Consider the following 17,066-nt stretch of genomic DNA (forward strand, 5'->3'; position numbering starts at 1 on the left):
ACTTTTTAATATTTCATTGGATTTTTTTTTTATTCCGATCATGAAGTTTTTAATTTCAAAGATACATTTCCAGAGAGTATCTTTCAGTCGAGAGGATACCCAGCTAATCAGTAATTTCCAGCTGTCTTGGCTGCCCGTGCCGCATAAACGCAATCATAGCAGCCTCGTCGCTCTGTAGAAGCTTCTTTCGTTGTTATCTTTATTGTCCTGCAATATTTCGACGGCACAAGCTTTGGAATGGGTCGATTTAGTCGGGGGTGTCATGACATAAATTAGTCACATTTTGACTTGGACGTCCCTTAACCTTAAGTCGGTTAAGTTGAGCTTCGACCCATCGCCTCCATCTGGAGTTCACGTGCCCGGCCATGGTGGCAAATGAATTATGGCCAAGTTTTTAATTAAGCTCTTAATGGCGTGGTCAAGGCGCCTGGCCTCGATTATTTCCGTCTATTTTCGTATTCCCGTTTCATAGCACTTTTTTTTGGATGATAGTTGCAGATAAGTCTAAGTTATGATTATACTTTTTTGGGCGCGATGAGCTGTGCTTTCTTTGGGTCTTAAAGAACAATCAGTTACTTGTATAGCTGTATAAAATTCCAAAGCTATCAGTATTGTTATCTAGTGCTATCTTATAGTTAAGACTATAGAAAAAACTACATATTTTTAGAGCTATAGCACCAGTTCGCCTTAACCTCGATTAATGCTAGGTTAGTTGTTGATTATTATTATTATTACAGTTTTTTCATATCTTTTTTGCTCAAATTACAAAATAATTCCATCGTTTTTAATAGTTACTGAGAAAATTCCCAGAACTCTAGTTTAATTAAAAATTCAACGCACACATTTATTTATTTTGGCAAAGGACCAAAACATGATATTCAGCATTTGACCTTGACCCAACAATTCCCCAAAATATTTTCGTTATTTCACTGTCCACAGATAAGCCAGTGTGCAGTTATAAAGTGCAACTGTAAATGTGCATCCTTGTGACAATTGTCACTGCAGGAAATGGAAAAACTAACTAAAATCGGGCAGGAGAAAGGCAAAAAGAGAGAGGTTAAAACAAGTGAGCTAGATGCAAGCCAAAATGATTTACACTTAACTAGCAGGATACGTCATAAACATAAAAGCTGGCACTCTTGATATTGTCCTTGGGCCATTGTGTCTGTTATCAATGGATGTTTATCAAGGACACAAAGAGCAAACAGCTTCAAAGGCATTCAAAGCAGACGGCAGAAGAGGAGGTTGTAATAATTTTAATGTCCTTTGACCTTGTGGGCCGCTGATAAAGTCATCTGATGCTGCAGCGCCACCTGGCAACAGAATAACCAAACATTAATTGTATCCTTTTTTAAAAACATATTTTTTATATGAAAAACGTGTATTAAGGTGAAAAGAAAGAACTCTTAAATGATATTGACATATTTGCGGTCACTCAATTGACCTAGATATTTTCGTCCCTTCTCCCTCTATCGCCCTGTTCCCCTCTCTTTCTATTGGTAAATGATTGCCTTTTCTTCACACTTTTCAATTAATAAACATAAAAACGAAACCTTCAACTGGAAGAAATTGCGTGTCCATCTGCAAGTTTTAATTGAGGTTAAGTGAGCGCACATTAAATTGTTTATAGAGCAAGGTTACGACCAACTGTTCAAATTTCTGTGAAATATGGCTCTTTATGGAAAAACTGAGTGAAATTCAAGGTGAGCTCTGACGCTGGGCAATTAAAGGTTTATATAGACCACTTGATTGGGATCAAGGTAAAATTCATCTTTACAAAATTGAAAGAATGTTTTGATTATTTTGGAAAAATTAAAAATTCATTTTAAGTTTAACTAATTTTGAGGTGAATTTTTTTTATCAATTACTTGGCAGGTTACTTAAAATCAATATTTATAAAATCAATAAAATATAACAAGACAATTATTTTATTCATAAACGGAAAGTTGGTACATTCTTATATATTTTGTGGCGTATATAGACAAATTTTGTTTTTTGGTAAAACAAATCAGTTGAATCATACCAAAATAAAATAATTATAAACTACAACTAGTTAATAATACAAAGCCTTAAATTTTAATTGTTGTTGGATTGCTAGAAAATATTTTATTTATTTCACGGTTTTAATTTTAAAATTTAATTATAAAATATAAATATTACTAATATATGTTTTTGAAAACTTGAACTCCCCATTCGAAATTCCCGCCCTGTGGTATTTTTTCTATAGTTGGCAATGATGCTTACGTCAATGGCTTACGTTGCCGCCTGCTTTTGAAAAATGCATTTGAAAAACCATGTAGGATTTACCAAAATAACTAAACCTAGTGAAAATTATTTTCTAAATTCCAAAAAAAAAAAAAATAATTTATAATGACTGAATTGCTTTTTTAAACCATATACGTATTTATAAAATAACTATTCAAAGTATCTTCCGGCATCCATTGCTTTCTGTTCTGCGTAAATTAACTATACTAACTTGTATTCAAATATCATTTGAATATCGTAAGTAATCAATATCTATCAGAGTTTGTTAGCAATAAAATAAATTTATTTATCTACGTAACTTTTGAATTTAATCAGGTGTGTATTTTTCGAGCGCCCCTCACACGGTCACGCTGTTCACCTGGGCGCTCTCTCCCTCTCCTCGCGCTCTCTCCGCATTTCTCTCTGCGCAAACTCCCACTCTGCAGGGCAACAACAAGAACTCTCCCGGCCGCCCATGGGTTTTCTTTTTGTTTTCGAATTCTTTTTCAGTTATTCGTTTTGTTCCGTGTGGCCAACAACAGCGACTGCTGTGGCTCTAAGGTGATTTAAGTGAATTTATTTCCGAGTTCGGATCGGGGGATATATAATTTACAGCTGTGCGCGTGCCAAAATTCGAATTACTCCCCGCACACCCATCTACATATATATATATATGTATATATATACAAACAAACCACGTTATCAGCGGTTTTATTTTATTTTGCATTTTGCAATTGGCGCCAAGCGGACGCCTTGGGAACATGGAAATCGCACCTCTGCTGGAAAAGTGATAAACGCGAAACATAAACAAAAAGGCGGTGATAAGCGCTGAAAGCCTTATCAATGCGCCGGCCGCATGGAAATACAAAAAAAAAATGAAAAGAAATTCCAATTCCTGGCGCCCTCTACCTTTCTTTCTACCTCTCTCTCTTTCGCCCTCCTTCGAGTGCAGCAAAAACAAAATTATCAAAGTTGAAAACTCGTTGAGCGGGTTAAAAAAAAAACAACAGGAAGAAGAGCAGTAAATGTTTAAAAAACAATAACAAAAAGGAGGGGGGCCAAAAATCAAACTATACCAACAATGGTGAACAATTTTGAATGCTCTCTCTCTCGCTGAGAAGCACTGCCACTGACCTTTATTTGACTTTTAGCTGCCGCTCTGTTCTGGCAATGAAAAAATATCTCTGCCTGCCACAAACACACGCACACACACCAATCTACACTTAAGGTCTCTCAGCTGTTGTTGCTGTTGTTCTTGTTTTTCTTGGAGTTGTGTTGCAGCAGCGCGTGTGTGCGGGTGCGAGCGAGATAGCACGAGCGCCTTAATTTTCACCTCTTTCTCTTCTTCGCAATTGAATAAAAATTATCAAGTGTAAGAGATGTCGACAATTGTTCAATTGATAGAAATCGGTGCCAAGAGGTTTTCCACACTTTTACTTTTTCTCGCATTCCTTCGTCAATTGTTTTCAAACAAAATTCTGAGTGAAAAGTGCGAAGGAGACAAGTGCAACTGAGTGATAATTAAAGAGATCTCTATCCTCATTATCCGTATGACACGCCCCCTAGCGGCGGATAAAATGCATAGAGTCCTGACGAAATGTTAAGATACAAAGATATTCGGATAGATTTATCTCAAATGAGATGTTTAAGAAAATAGATAAGAGTGTTACAAAACGTGACATTTGGAAGTATTTTGTGGGATGGGTGTACAAAAGATACATATATATAATATATATAGACTTTTTTCGGATATATTTATATTTAATATTGACTACTGTCCATCAAATAAGTCCCAATTATATTGTTTGTAGAAAGTTCGCCTAAGAGAATTTGAACTGTTATTTATTATGTCAACACAGATAAGATAGTTGGTGGGTGTGTTAACTGCTTAAGGGTCTTGATAAATTCATTAAAGTTAATTGGGCAAAACGTTTTTGTGAGTTCGATGTATTTCATGTGTTCAAGGTCATTCTGGACAATATCCAATTAAAAATTGAACACCCAAAGTTTTTTTTACTTATTCTTTAATTGACCAACTAAAATGTGCCATTAGTACATTAAAGAAAAAGAAGATACAATTAGCTAGAGTTCTTTGAAGAAAACTTTATTGAATTTATTTTCTACACATTTTTAAAACGATATTCCAATAAACTCCTACAAAATCTGTACCAAATATTATACGACGCTTACAGAATTTTTCTCTCAATTTGCGTCGCTGACAATGAAAACATTTGCCAAATTTTCCTGTATACTTGTACAGCAGAAAATTGGCAAACTCATCTTGGCCAGATGATGTCGAACATTTCCGAGATCCGAAAATAGACCTTTGCTTTATGGCCCAACGTGCGTCCGTCTATAAGTACAGAATATGGCACGTACATAAACGACCGACTGTCAGGGACATGGGCGATGTCGCATAGCGCAGCTTATCAGCCCATAAACTGCACCGATGCAACTGCATTCGGCTGATTGCGGATCGATCGCACCTCGCTGCGTGGTGATGCAACAAATGCCGGCGTGTAGTGACAATGACCAGCCCAACAAACACAATATCAAGAGCGGTCAATGCACTGGAAAAAAATAATTAGACTTGAACATAGAATCATTTAATCACTAAGATTTTTATTAATATTAATCTTAACATCAATACTGATGTGATAAGATACATTATAATATGATACATTATAATAGGATTGATAAGATGATATTATGATGATATGGTGATAAGATGACATGATGATATTATGATTATGACTGTTATTACTTACTTTGTACTTAAGACTATCTCATCTTTCGTCAGTTTTTTATCAGGAACCATTTGAGATTTATTCAAAATAATTTTTGAACTTGATGTAGAAAATATAAGATTGTTTTTCCTGTACGAGTGTAAGGCGATAAGGAATCGCTGCTTGTAATGTGGGTCAAGCCGGTGGCTAAATTTAGTTGACACTATCAGTCCGCAACGAGAGCCTCAGCGGAGAGGTTCAGCTATAGATCAGCGGCGCCTAGATTATAGCGGTCCCAACATATCAAGATGCGCAGACAGCAGTCCTATCGTTTCGAGGACAATGAGTCCACCTCGTATGCCCTAAGGGTGGGGATTAAATAAGGCAAAATCTACCGAAATATATTCAAAAACTAATCTATATTATTTCTCCCTGCCTTCCAGATGAATCGTCGCTTTTCGAGAGTGGAGTCCGGGGCGGACCTGAAGGATTACTTCGATCGGGGTGATATCGCCTCCCGGGAGAATCGCTGGAACTTCGAGGTGGCATGGGAGGTGGCCAACAAGGTGGGCGGCATTTACACGGTGATCCGGTCGAAGGCCTATGTGTCCACCGAGGAGATGGGCGAGCAGCTGTGCATGATGGGTCCCTACAAGGAGCACTGTGCCCGCACCGAGATGGAGGAGTTGGAGTTTCCCCGGGGAAATCCCCTGCTAGATGCTGTGAACTCCATGCGTTCGCGGGGCTATAAAATCCACACCGGTCGCTGGTTGGTGGACGGAAATCCCCAGCTAATCCTCTTCGATATTGGATCCGCCGCTTGGAAGTTGGATCAGTTCAAGTCGGAGATGTGGGAGAAGTGCCATATTGGAATACCTCATTTGGATATCGAGACGAACGATGCCATTATCCTAGGCTTTATGATTGCCGAGTTCCTGGAGGAGTTCCGCAACTTTGCTGTGAGCTACTCGCAAAACAACGAACTGAGTGCCCCCAGGATTGTGGCCCACTTCCATGAGTGGCAGGCTGGAGTGGCTCTCATCGTCCTACGCACTCGTCTGGTGGAGATTGCCACTGTTTTCACCACCCATGCCACATTGCTGGGTCGTTATCTGTGCGCCGGCAACACTGATTTCTACAACAACCTCGATAAGTTCGCCGTGGACGAGGAGGCGGGAAAGCGTCAGATCTACCATCGATACTGTCTGGAGCGAGGTGCCACTCACCTGGCCCACGTGTTCACCACCGTCTCGGAGATTACGGGCTACGAGGCGGAGCATCTGCTCAAACGCAAGCCGGACATCATCACGCCAAACGGTCTCAATGTGAAGAAGTTCTCGGCCATCCACGAGTTCCAGAACTTGCACGCCGTCGCCAAGGAGAAGATCAATGAATTCGTTCGGGGACACTTCTACGGGTGAGTCTGGTATAGGTTTATAGTTAGGATTAGTTATTTAAAGTTCATAAATTCTATGGATTGTGTTAGACTACAACTAGTATTGCTACTTTAAAATTCATAAACATATTTTAATCTGTATAAATTATAAAATGTTTAAGCTGAGTTTCATGTTAAACATTTCAAACACTAATTCCAAGCTTGCAGAATAATCAGGACAGATAGTAAATTCTATATTCAATGTTATGCGGAAATGTTTTCAATATTCTACACCCTTGAATAAAGGTTAATCGATCGAAACATGACTATCTGTAATCTACATGCATGATTATATGATTTCGAATTTATAGTATTTCAATGTTTGCTTGAGACTTGGTGATGTACAAATTAAAAGATTTAGCGATAGCTAGTAAATTTTCACCTGGAAACAGAATTTATGAAATTCTAGGGATTGATTATATTGTAAATACAAATATAACGAAAGTGTAGAGGCAATTAAATATTCTATAAACTATAATTACAATATTAGTAATACCTATATTTTCCCGGCAGCCACATTGACTTTGATCTGGACAAGACCCTGTACTTCTTCATCGCCGGTCGCTATGAGTTCGGCAACAAGGGAGCAGACATCTTTATCGAGGCACTGGCTCGCCTGAACGCGATGCTGAAGCACGAGAAGCCGGACACCACTGTGGTGGCCTTCCTGATCTTCCCCACCAAGACTAACAACTTCAACGTGGACTCGCTGCGGGGACATGCGGTGATCAAGCAGCTCCGAGATACGATCAACAACGTGCAACAGGCGGTGGGCAAGCGCATGTTCGACACTTGCCTCGGGGGCAATATCCCCACTGCCGATGATCTGCTCCAGAAGGAGGATCTGGTGAAGATCAAGCGCTGTATGTTCGCCATGCAGCGTGATTCGATGCCGCCGGTTACCACGCACAATGTGGCCGATGACTGGAACGATCCTGTTCTTGCTTCAATCCGTCGTTGCCATCTGTTCAACTCCCGGCACGATCGCGTGAAGATGGTCTTCCATCCGGAGTTCCTCACGTCCACCAATCCCCTGTTCGGAATCGACTACGAGGAGTTCGTCCGTGGCTGCCACTTGGGTGTCTTCCCCTCGTACTACGAGCCCTGGGGTTACACCCCCGCCGAGTGCACGGTGATGGGAATTCCCAGCGTGACCACCAACCTGTCCGGTTTCGGTTGCTTCATGGAGGAGCACATCAGCGATCCCAAGTCCTACGGCATCTACATCGTTGATCGTCGCTACATTGGCTTGGAGAACAGTGTCCAGCAGCTGTCCAGCTTCATGATGGAATTCTCCCGGCTCAATCGCCGCCAGCGCATCATCCAGCGTAATCGCACGGAGCGGCTGAGCGATCTTCTGGACTGGCGTACCCTGGGCATTGTTAGTATTTCATGCTAATCATCACATATACTTCTTCCTTATCATATAACCATCCGAAATATTATTTATGATTATAACTAAACTAATTCCTGTTATTTCCTTTTATAGTACTACAGACAGGCCAGGGTTAAGGCCTTGCAGGCCGTATACCCGGACTATGTGGACGAACTATCTCTCTACGGATCGAAAAGCAATTTGATCTTCTCGCGACCGCAAAGCGAACCGCCCAGCCCTACTTCATCGCGTAAGTGGGAGGAAGAAGATACAGACCGATAAAAAACTTAAATAATTATGCAAATTATACTCGAAAATTTCCAGTTTTTATGCATTCTATCTATTATTGTTTTCGTGCTTTCAAAAGAAAAGTTTTTAATTGTTGACTATTTTGGTAAAGTTATGAATAAAACAGCGCTTGGACATTCCACATTGCACTTTTACCTTTCTTTGCCTAATACTCATAACTTTGTTATTAAATATATCCTAATCTATTATTATTTCTTTGGAACATATTAAAAGTGCATGTTTAAATTAAGACCAGGTCTAAAAGTAAGCAGCGATTTATTTTAATGCGATGTTCCTGTGTGCATATATGCATTTCTATTACATGTACTGATAAGCGCCAGGTAAAAAATCATTGAATACTTTTAGACAAACAAAATATTGCAACAGTAAGCCTACCTAAAGTTTTTACCAATTTTTAAAACATGTAAATTGCAAATAACAATCAATGCTAAAACATATAGAAAATGCATAAACCTTGAGAATGATTTGCAAATGATAAACCAAGGATACAAATGTTTAAAAGTTAAATCTAATATAATGTATTCCCATAGGTCACACCACTCCAGCTCCATCGGTGCACGGTTCGGATGATGAGGACTCCGTGGATGAGGAAACCGAACTCAAGGAATTGGGCATCAAGTAGAGCTCTTTGCCAAACTGACGGCCCTTAAAATTGTAGCGAACAAACCAACTAAAATCAACACACGCGCAATATTAACATAAGTTCTAGTAGTCTTGTTCCACCACTGTTCATCGAGAAGGGGGCGAGGGACGAGGGGCAGAGGAGGCGATCAGGACCCCCGCCCAGAAGCCTACGAAACTATCTACCTGCAATTGAAATGCCAGAACAAATGTTTTCACATCCAATCAACTATATTAATATTATGTATGCCCAGATCGCGAGCGTAAGCATTCGAGCAGGACGAATCCAGATTTTATTAAACGTTGTTTAGTCTATAAGGAGAACGAGGTCTCCCCGCCCTGTCACCCTGCTCCATACCCTGCCTATCAAATAAATCGTTATTTAAAGTACACAATGCCTGGATGTTAATTGCCTTCGAAGGCTGATAGCTTATCGGGATTACATCAAAAAGGAATGATTGTATCTGGGTTTCAGGTCCCCCGTAAGGGAACCATAAAAAGTTTGACCTCGTTTGAACGAAGTTGTGGACTCGATATCGTTTATAATATTTGTTCCCTAACACTTATACACTCTTTATAAAATTGAACTAATGAAAATGCTTCATATATTATTAGTTAAAGAGAAATACAAATATTATCGGTTCGAAACTATTCTTTATTCGGTAAAATATTATATACAAATGGCGAGTATAGCAGTAGTTTTATAAAGTATTCTATGTTTTGGTTGACCAAAAATACTATTAGATATTGAGGCAAAAGGTTTGCGGAAAATCTCAAGAGTTTTAAGTTATATTTAGAACATATTAGTAGTTTTCGCGATTGCGTTTACTGTACGCGGAACGAACAAAGTTGCGGCGACTTTGGCGGCGTCTTCTTCTCATTATTTCAACGTTGTAATCATCTGAATCTCTATCGTCTTCCGATGGCTTTTCCAAATGAGCCGGTGGTCCTTGTTGTGAATCCTTGGTATCCTCTTTATTTAGGCAGTTTTCAATGTTATTATCGTCACATAAGATCCAGCCGTCGTCTCCAGAACCTGCGATGTTGCTATCTACTTTGTTATTATCATTATTATTTCCATTGCTGCTTCCATAATTATTTCCATCATTATTTCCGTTGTTATTAAAACCTGGGAAGTTGCCATATGGTGGATATGGCATGAATGGGTTGTACATGTAAGGAGAATTATAGATGGGCATCATGGGGGCTCCAAATCCCTGGAAACAACCTGCACATTCGGCGGGCAGACCATTTTGAAGAATGTATCCATACGGGTAATTGAGACACTGCTGGCAAGTGGAGCGTTTCACCCTTGGTGGCTGAACCAATGCTCCATTTTGCCCTGGATTTTGGCCACAGGAGAAATATGGCCAATTGTTGCCAAAGTATTGACACTGTGTTTGTTGTTTGGACTTCCTGGAGTGGGATCTTCTCCTCCTCGGCACATATTCGATGGTTTCGTGACACTGGTCGGAATCTTCGGTATCACACTGGACCACTCTTTTGGCCAACATCACTCTGGCCTGACACCTTTCGCCACAAACCCGTAGACGGCTTTTCTCCCTGCAATCACGACCACCTTCTTGCTCACACTCCCGATCCAAACGCACCACATAGCAACAGGATCCATGGTCATTGTAGCCCAATCCAAAGCGTCCTCCCACCTGGGAGACATTTTGATTAACCTTAACATTGACCTCATTTCGATTCTGGATTTGGTGTTCGATTATGTTGTTGATCTCGTTGGTGAGGCGAATAATATTGGTTGTATTAATGGGGGCTTGTGGGGGTGCCACTATATCTGTATCGTTAATGCCCTGAACCATCAGGGGTTTATCGTAGAGTTCCGGACAAACAGGACACTCATCTTCGCAGGTCTTATTGTAGTCGCAAACATTTATACAATTATCTCTGTTTTGTTGGCATTCTTCGTAATCCCGTAGAGTTGGCTGTTCGTAGTTCTGGAGTGGGGTTTGCACCACTATCGTGTTGTTTTTCAGCTGATCCTCGGCGCTGGTGGCAAAGGTCAGCAGGTGGAGGAGCCCAACCACCGCCCACAGGTGCAGCTGCAAAAATAATTCAACAATTAATTAACTTTTATGGGTATAAGCTTTTTCCGCATTTGATAGTTTTATTCAGAAATAGGTAAACTACCAATTTACTTTAAATATTTCCGAATTCTCTATTATAGATAAGATTAGATTTTCATCGTCTATTCACCATCTCACCGCTTTTCTTGTCGGTGACTAGTAAAAACAAATAAACAAAATCAAAGTGTGAATCAACTAGATTTGTATTTTAGTTTAAAAAACGTTAGTAACTATATTTATTGTTGGACACTTAAAAAGTTTGAAACGTGATCTAGCTATTGGATTGGTTATATGACTTTATTTGCCCACTACTTTAAGGTGCCAAAAATCTATAACATGTGATGTTATCTTCTATATTATTAGGCCCATCAAATTCGCTACCATCTGACAATCAAGCAAATTTCATAACAATCGGTTGATAAGAAAAGTGCGAAAACAAAAAAATTGCCTTGACATTTTTAGGCAATGGTTTAGTCACCAGTGTTACCAATGCCAGCTCTTTGAAAATTTCAATTAGCGCTAAAAACGAACGAAATTCTCGGACTTTGCTGATCCCGGTAGTATATTACTCACCTTGGAATGCGGCATTATCGATAGGGTTTGGCGGTTCGATTTAACAGTACGTCCGCTGGTGCGAAAAGTAGAGTCCCAACTGCAATGGTTGAGTGGTGGCTGAGGAACCACCCACCCACCTCTTACCTACCCTTGAAGATAAGGCTAGATAACACTATCAAAGAATTGATTGCTGGCGAAGCTTTCACTCAATTGCCATCCGAATCACTCGGAATTCTACGGAACATGCTGCAGAAATATAGAAAAAGCGATCGATTATCATCAGATTATTTTAAGACTGATAAGGTTTTTGCACTCTACTATGCATTGACAATGGGTGTAGAGATCACACAACATATGGGCATTAATTTAAAATCTTTATTAAATATATATACTTTATCTAATTGCCAAAATTCTAGCTGACTATTTTATTGGTGTGGCGCTTCGATTTCTCGAAAATGACGCACTATTTTATATCAATTTACTATCACCATGCCCTGTGACGTCAAGTTATGTATCTATTCACAGTAATAATAGGAAGTAAACTATTTACAGAAATTCTTAGTGGCCTAAAATATCAACTAGGCTAAAATATAGTTAAAAGACAGATTATTAAATTGTTTTTATTTTTTTTAATTTTTATTGGGAGTGGTCAGGAACACAAACCGTATCATTTGCGATTGCATAACCTAATTTACTGCCGTCGGGTTTGAGCAATCGATTGTTCCAGTAATATCTGCACAAATATTGGGTATAGAAAGTTCACATACAAGCTCTTTTTTATTAAAAAATTGTAACCTCTTTATTTTAAGCATTTTAAACATATATTTTTCATATATTACTCAAAAACAAAACAATGAGTTGTTAGCGCTTTAATGGTCTTAGGGTTTGATTATCTTTAGTTTATCTTTACGATATTGGGAACCATCCATCATCTGCTCGGCAGCCTATTTGACCAGGATATTGGGAGCAGTATTGGGTCTGGTCATAATAGGCGCAATTGTGGGTGCTGCACTTGTAGGAGTAGCAATACGAGGAGCAGGTCGAAAAGTCACCCATTGCACAGCCACTGCAGTCGTAAAAGTCTGAAAAGGGGAGAATTAGTGGGTTGTATCATATCTAAACGATATTTTCTTTTATAAAAACATTTTCATGTTCTTAAAATAGATAGTAATACTTACTCTGAGCCTGTTGGCAGGGGCCTCCGTTGGACTGGCAACCGTGACCCGCCCAGTTGGGTGGCAAGACCACCATCTGGTTGTTGTCCTGCGTCCAGGTGGTTACATTTGGTGGTGCGAGCACCACCTTGTTGGCACTGCAGAAGGAACCACACTGCTGCTGGCTCCTGCTGAAGCACTTGTATCCCACTTGATCCACCTGAGTGCTGCAAATTCGGGGGGCAAATACATTGCAGCAGGGACCTGAAGGGGGTTTTGGTACCACCACTTCCTCCACCTCATCCTCCTCCTCCTCATCAGAGGTTTGTCCTGGGATGGCAATGGAGGCGTTGACCTCGACATTGTTTACATTATTGGTGACTAGGTGGGGTAGATTTCCAGCTGCCTGGTGTACATAGTTCTCTATGTGGATGTTGCCGATTTCCACGGGCTTGGGTTTTGAACACCGAATTCCAGTCCAAACATATCCTGCAGGACAGCGGGCCTGAGTGCAGCGTCCTTCGTTGTATATTTCATATCTTCCGCAGAAAATTAGACGACAGACGCCTCTTATCAGGATTGTTCCTTCCGGACAGCGGATAATGGGAGCCGGTGGTGGAATAGGGAAAGGGTCTGGTACTGGGTCAGGACGGGGTGTATTATATGGTGGTAGAGCTGGTTGGGGCGTGGGAGTGGTTTGTGGAGCAGGTGTTGATTGGGGATTGGAAGTTGAGGGTGGAAGGGTCGGACATGGAGTACTAGCGTTGGGACAGTTATTAGGACAGTTAGAGGAGCAATTATTATTACAGGAATTGGGGCAATTGTTTGGACATTGTGAGGATGGACAATTATTAGGACAGGAAGGAGGAACCACGTTGGGATTTAAAGGAGCATTGGGGCAAGCTGGAGTTACGGGATCCACTATAGGATTTAAGGGAGCATTGGGACATGCAGGAGTTACCGGGTCAACTTTAGGTTTTTCAGGAGTAACTGGATCCACTGAAGGTTGTAAAGGAGCGTTGGGACAAACTGGAGTTACCGGGTCCACTTTAGATTTTTCAGTAGTAACTGGATCCACAGTAGGGTGTAAGGGAGCGTTGGGACAAGCTGGATTTACCGGGTCCACTTTAGGTTTTTCAGGCGTAACTGGATCCACTGTAGGTGGTAAAGGAGCGTTGGGGCAACCTGGAGTACTAGGGACAACCACAGGATTAGCAGTATTGCATGTTATCCCCGTTTGACCACCACATCCATTAAACACATTCACAATAATGGGACTGCAACCGCCATTGGCATAAACCTGACCTAGGATAAGATATAAGAAATATCACTGATAAAGCGTAAGTCAGGAGTGTTCCAAGTCGAACTTACCATTCTGGCAGGGAATTGGTATAGTATTGGTGATAACCTCCGCAGGGAATAGACCAAGGCAGATTAGCAGCAGCAGCTGAGGCAGCCGGGAACGCTCTTTCCGATCAGACATGCCGATTTGAACTGAACCCGGCTCACCGATTACGGATCAGGAACAGCTGAAGCTCTAGCCCAAGCGACCTTCACCGTTATCTGGGGCGTGCGGAGAAGGTTATCGCGGCGCCAGCAATTATGCTTTCCATTCAGAACAAATCCCAATCCCCCTGAGCTCATCGCCGGATCGACGCTTCGATTAGTTTAGTCTCTCTCTAAGTGCGGACAGCCGTACAACGCGAATCGCTGTCTCGGAATCCGGAGATTTCGATCGGGAACTCACGCATAATGCTTACAAAATCTGTTAGTTCGGTTCTGGTCGCCTGGCTGATCTTCAATGCAATCTGTGGAAATGCTCAAGCAGATATAGTGGTAACTCAAAGGTGTTTTATTCAGATCCCAATCCTTATAAACTGTCTATCCATAGGATGCCTTGTGTCCCACGGGATACCAGTATATCAATGGCAAGTGCTACAGCTCATCTGTTTGTCCCGAAGGTAAGATTCCTCTCACATACCTTTAATCGCTTGGTACAAAAAATAATTATGTATACGCACTGGTGTCTAATATTATCAGTCACTTTATGTGATCACTAATACAAATTATCAATGGTTTCAAAGATTGTATTTAAATAGCATACAAAATAAACAAAAAGTATGTTGAAGATGGCTTTATATTTTGTAGTTGTAATCCGCTTGAGTTGTTTGGTATATGCAAATATTACGTTGGCGAGTGCTAGCTCCTTATCAGCAACTTTTAATAAATATTAGAAATATAAACCACTACGCTCAAACTCATTTTACAAACAATCGCTTTATAAAACTTTTACTAGTGACTATAGTCAAAATAATAGCAATTACTTTATGGATTTAAATTATTCTTTTTTCCGTTAGGACACTACTTAAACACAGATGGAAAATGTTACCCACAGACTAATAAAAAGTGTCCACCTGGTAAGGATATCGCTCATTACAATCTTTATGTTAAATAATACATTTCATTTATTTAGGTTACTTTCTTAACACTGATGAATTGTGCTATAGGACTAATCCAGAACCCTGCCCTTTTGAAACCACAACCACAACAACGGAACCTACTACTACTTCAACAACAGAACTAACAACTACAACAACGACAACAGAACCCACCACTACAACAACTACAACAGAACCAACTACTACTACTACAACAACAACGGAACCCACCACTACTACTACAACAACAAAAGCCACTACTACTACAACAACTACAACAACAGAACCCACTACTACAACAACAACAGAGCCCACTACTACAACAACAACTACGACAACAGAACCAACTACTACAACAACTACTACGACGATAAAACCTACTACAACAACCACCACCACCACGGAACCAATTCCGTATCCACCTCCAGTAATTGAAGAACTTACTCGCTGTCCGCCGGGCTCAATATTCTACGAATCGCAATGCCGAAAAATCGTCTGTTCAGAGGGTGAATACTACGCTGGGCGCTGTATTTCATCGGCATGTCCACCGGGAACCGTTTGGTACGGAAAAAGGTGCCAAGAACCAGGATACATCAACACAATCCTTGAGATCGCCAATGTGATCCACAACGAGCACAAGTACTCGGTGACCAGTGAAAATATTAACCATGTGGAGTACGCTACAGCCGCACCTTACGATCCCGATAAGGACAAGAGCTACGACTTTAGTACACCCGCAAACACACCCGATAACATAGTGGCTCCACCAATAACAACAACAAGACGTCCCTGGATATTTCCAAGTTTAAGGCCAACTACGGAGCAGTCGGTGGTCGATGAACCATTTCCGGATCGTAAACCTGGTCCAGGCTGCTGTTTCCTGAAGAGTCCCCGCATCTGCATCAACTACGCCCCCAATTGGGTGTGCTCCAGCAAGGAGAAGAAGTTATGCGATCCCAGGGTCTGCACAGCCCCAGTGGTCTATCTCAAGCCGCCGAAGATTGTCTATGACGAAAACACTAAGCGCGTGGTGATGCCACCCAATCCGCCACTCTTGGCCTGCAGTACGTCGGAGTGCAAGGAGAGCGGTAGGTGTAGCTTAAAAAAATATCTATAGATATTCCCATCCATCAAAGCAAACCTTTTCACATATATTTCAGACATATATTTTCTCAATACAATTATTAACCGTTTTTTAATCTCTGCAGAAGTTTTGGATTGTTCCGGCTGCAAGGATCATCAGCGGGATAAGTGCTCTCCCAGCTGCTATAGTTACTACTGTCCTAATGGAACCTGCGCCTTTATGAATACCGAGGATTTTTGCGCCTTGTATCCGGGTGAATTTGGCTGCAATGCGATGGACGGTTGTATCTGGGATTGGTGCAGTAAGAAGTGCTACTAATTGAATTGGTTTTGTAAACCTTAATAAATATTATATTTGAGATCTTTGGAAAGATATAACGTTTGGTAAAATTTCCCATTTTGAATTCAAATTTCACCGTTAGCCTGAAATATCGATAAGTAGCGAGTACACAATCCCAACTGTTAAGACCTCCATTTGGGGCTCGCTCTCTCTCTCTTGCTTGGCTCTCTCGTTAACAGGCATGCTATTCCGATGAATCGATAACATTTGGGGGCTGCTCCAGCTGTTGGCGGCCGTCTCGACTCGTCTCACTTTGTTTTTGCATCGCGAGCGGAACGGTTGTCGCCACGGATTCGAATTGGAAACGGAAATAGCGGTCTAGCGGAGAGCGGGCCTTTCTGTGTGCTTTTGGAAAAAGTTTGTTTGAAAAAAGTGTAAAGAAAGCGGCGCCGCCAAGCGAGTTCGCGAGTGTGTGTGTTTGTGTGTGAGCCTCTGTGTTTTTGTGTGTTTGCAAATACAAAAGAAGCAGCCCCAAAGCAACAACAAAGTGTCGGCGGCTTTGGCGGTGGCAGCGCAGTAGCAGCGACGCGGCAGTGCAGTAGCAGCGCAGCGGCAGAGCGACATCCAGTGCATTTTGGTGCAAACTAATTGTTGTTGTGAGAGGTACGCCATATGTGTGTGTGTGTGTGTCTGTGTGAGTGGGCGGGCGTCTATTGCAGGTGTGTGTGTGTGCGATTTGATTTGCTTTTTTGTTGT

At 41.1% G+C, this 17,066-nt stretch overlaps 5 protein-coding genes across 7 annotated transcripts in view; 3 read left to right on the plus strand and 2 right to left on the minus strand.

Moving 5' to 3' along the window:
- The first annotated feature begins 2,658 nt into the window (after positions 1-2,658).
- Glys (glycogen [starch] synthase) lies at positions 2,659-9,105 on the plus strand. 2 transcript variants are annotated; one of them, XM_065865629.2, is made up of 5 exons: positions 2,659-2,805; positions 5,414-6,387; positions 6,919-7,786; positions 7,895-8,030; positions 8,620-9,105. In XM_065865629.2, exons 2-5 carry the CDS (start codon positions 5,414-5,416, stop codon positions 8,709-8,711), a joined length of 2,070 nt encoding a protein of 689 aa, XP_065721701.1. In that variant the 5' UTR covers positions 2,659-2,805; the 3' UTR covers positions 8,712-9,105. The 2 variants fall into 2 exon arrangements, with proteins under 2 accessions (XP_065721701.1, XP_016935687.3); XM_017080198.4 differs by lacking the exon at positions 2,659-2,805 and adding an exon at positions 5,182-5,338.
- Positions 9,106-9,344: 239 nt separating this feature from the next.
- Positions 9,345-11,524, minus strand: LOC108014160 (uncharacterized). The gene is made up of 2 exons (XM_017080194.4): positions 11,374-11,524; positions 9,345-10,776 (listed from the first exon to the last, which is right to left on the minus strand). The coding sequence occupies exons 1-2, from the start codon at positions 11,386-11,388 to the stop codon at positions 9,514-9,516; spliced, it is 1,278 nt and encodes a 425-aa protein (XP_016935683.4). The 5' UTR covers positions 11,389-11,524; the 3' UTR covers positions 9,345-9,513.
- Positions 11,525-12,128: 604 nt separating this feature from the next.
- On the minus strand, positions 12,129-14,030 carry LOC108014155 (uncharacterized). The gene is made up of 3 exons (XM_065866320.2): positions 13,881-14,030; positions 12,534-13,814; positions 12,129-12,437 (listed from the first exon to the last, which is right to left on the minus strand). Exons 1-3 carry the CDS (start codon positions 13,990-13,992, stop codon positions 12,262-12,264), a joined length of 1,569 nt encoding a protein of 522 aa, XP_065722392.2. The 5' UTR covers positions 13,993-14,030; the 3' UTR covers positions 12,129-12,261.
- Positions 14,031-14,199: 169 nt separating this feature from the next.
- On the plus strand, positions 14,200-16,399 carry LOC108014156 (mucin-2). The gene is made up of 6 exons (XM_070996003.1): positions 14,200-14,345; positions 14,401-14,470; positions 14,867-14,926; positions 14,983-15,231; positions 15,367-16,035; positions 16,156-16,399. Exons 1-6 carry the CDS (start codon positions 14,262-14,264, stop codon positions 16,347-16,349), a joined length of 1,326 nt encoding a protein of 441 aa, XP_070852104.1. The 5' UTR covers positions 14,200-14,261; the 3' UTR covers positions 16,350-16,399.
- Positions 16,400-16,658: 259 nt separating this feature from the next.
- Positions 16,659-17,066, plus strand: part of LOC108014157 (uncharacterized) — a 35,021-nt gene continuing 34,613 nt past the window's right edge. The window contains exon 1 of one of the 2 annotated variants that reach the window (XM_065867099.2): positions 16,659-16,973. The gene's annotated coding sequence lies outside the window, so the exon portion shown is untranslated. The remainder of the gene's footprint in view (positions 16,974-17,066) is intronic. The other variant, XM_036818072.3, reaches the window with a different exon arrangement.

Source organism: Drosophila suzukii, chromosome 3, assembly GCF_043229965.1.
Source record: "Drosophila suzukii chromosome 3, CBGP_Dsuzu_IsoJpt1.0, whole genome shotgun sequence".
Lineage (NCBI taxonomy): Eukaryota > Metazoa > Arthropoda > Insecta > Diptera > Drosophilidae > Drosophila > Drosophila suzukii.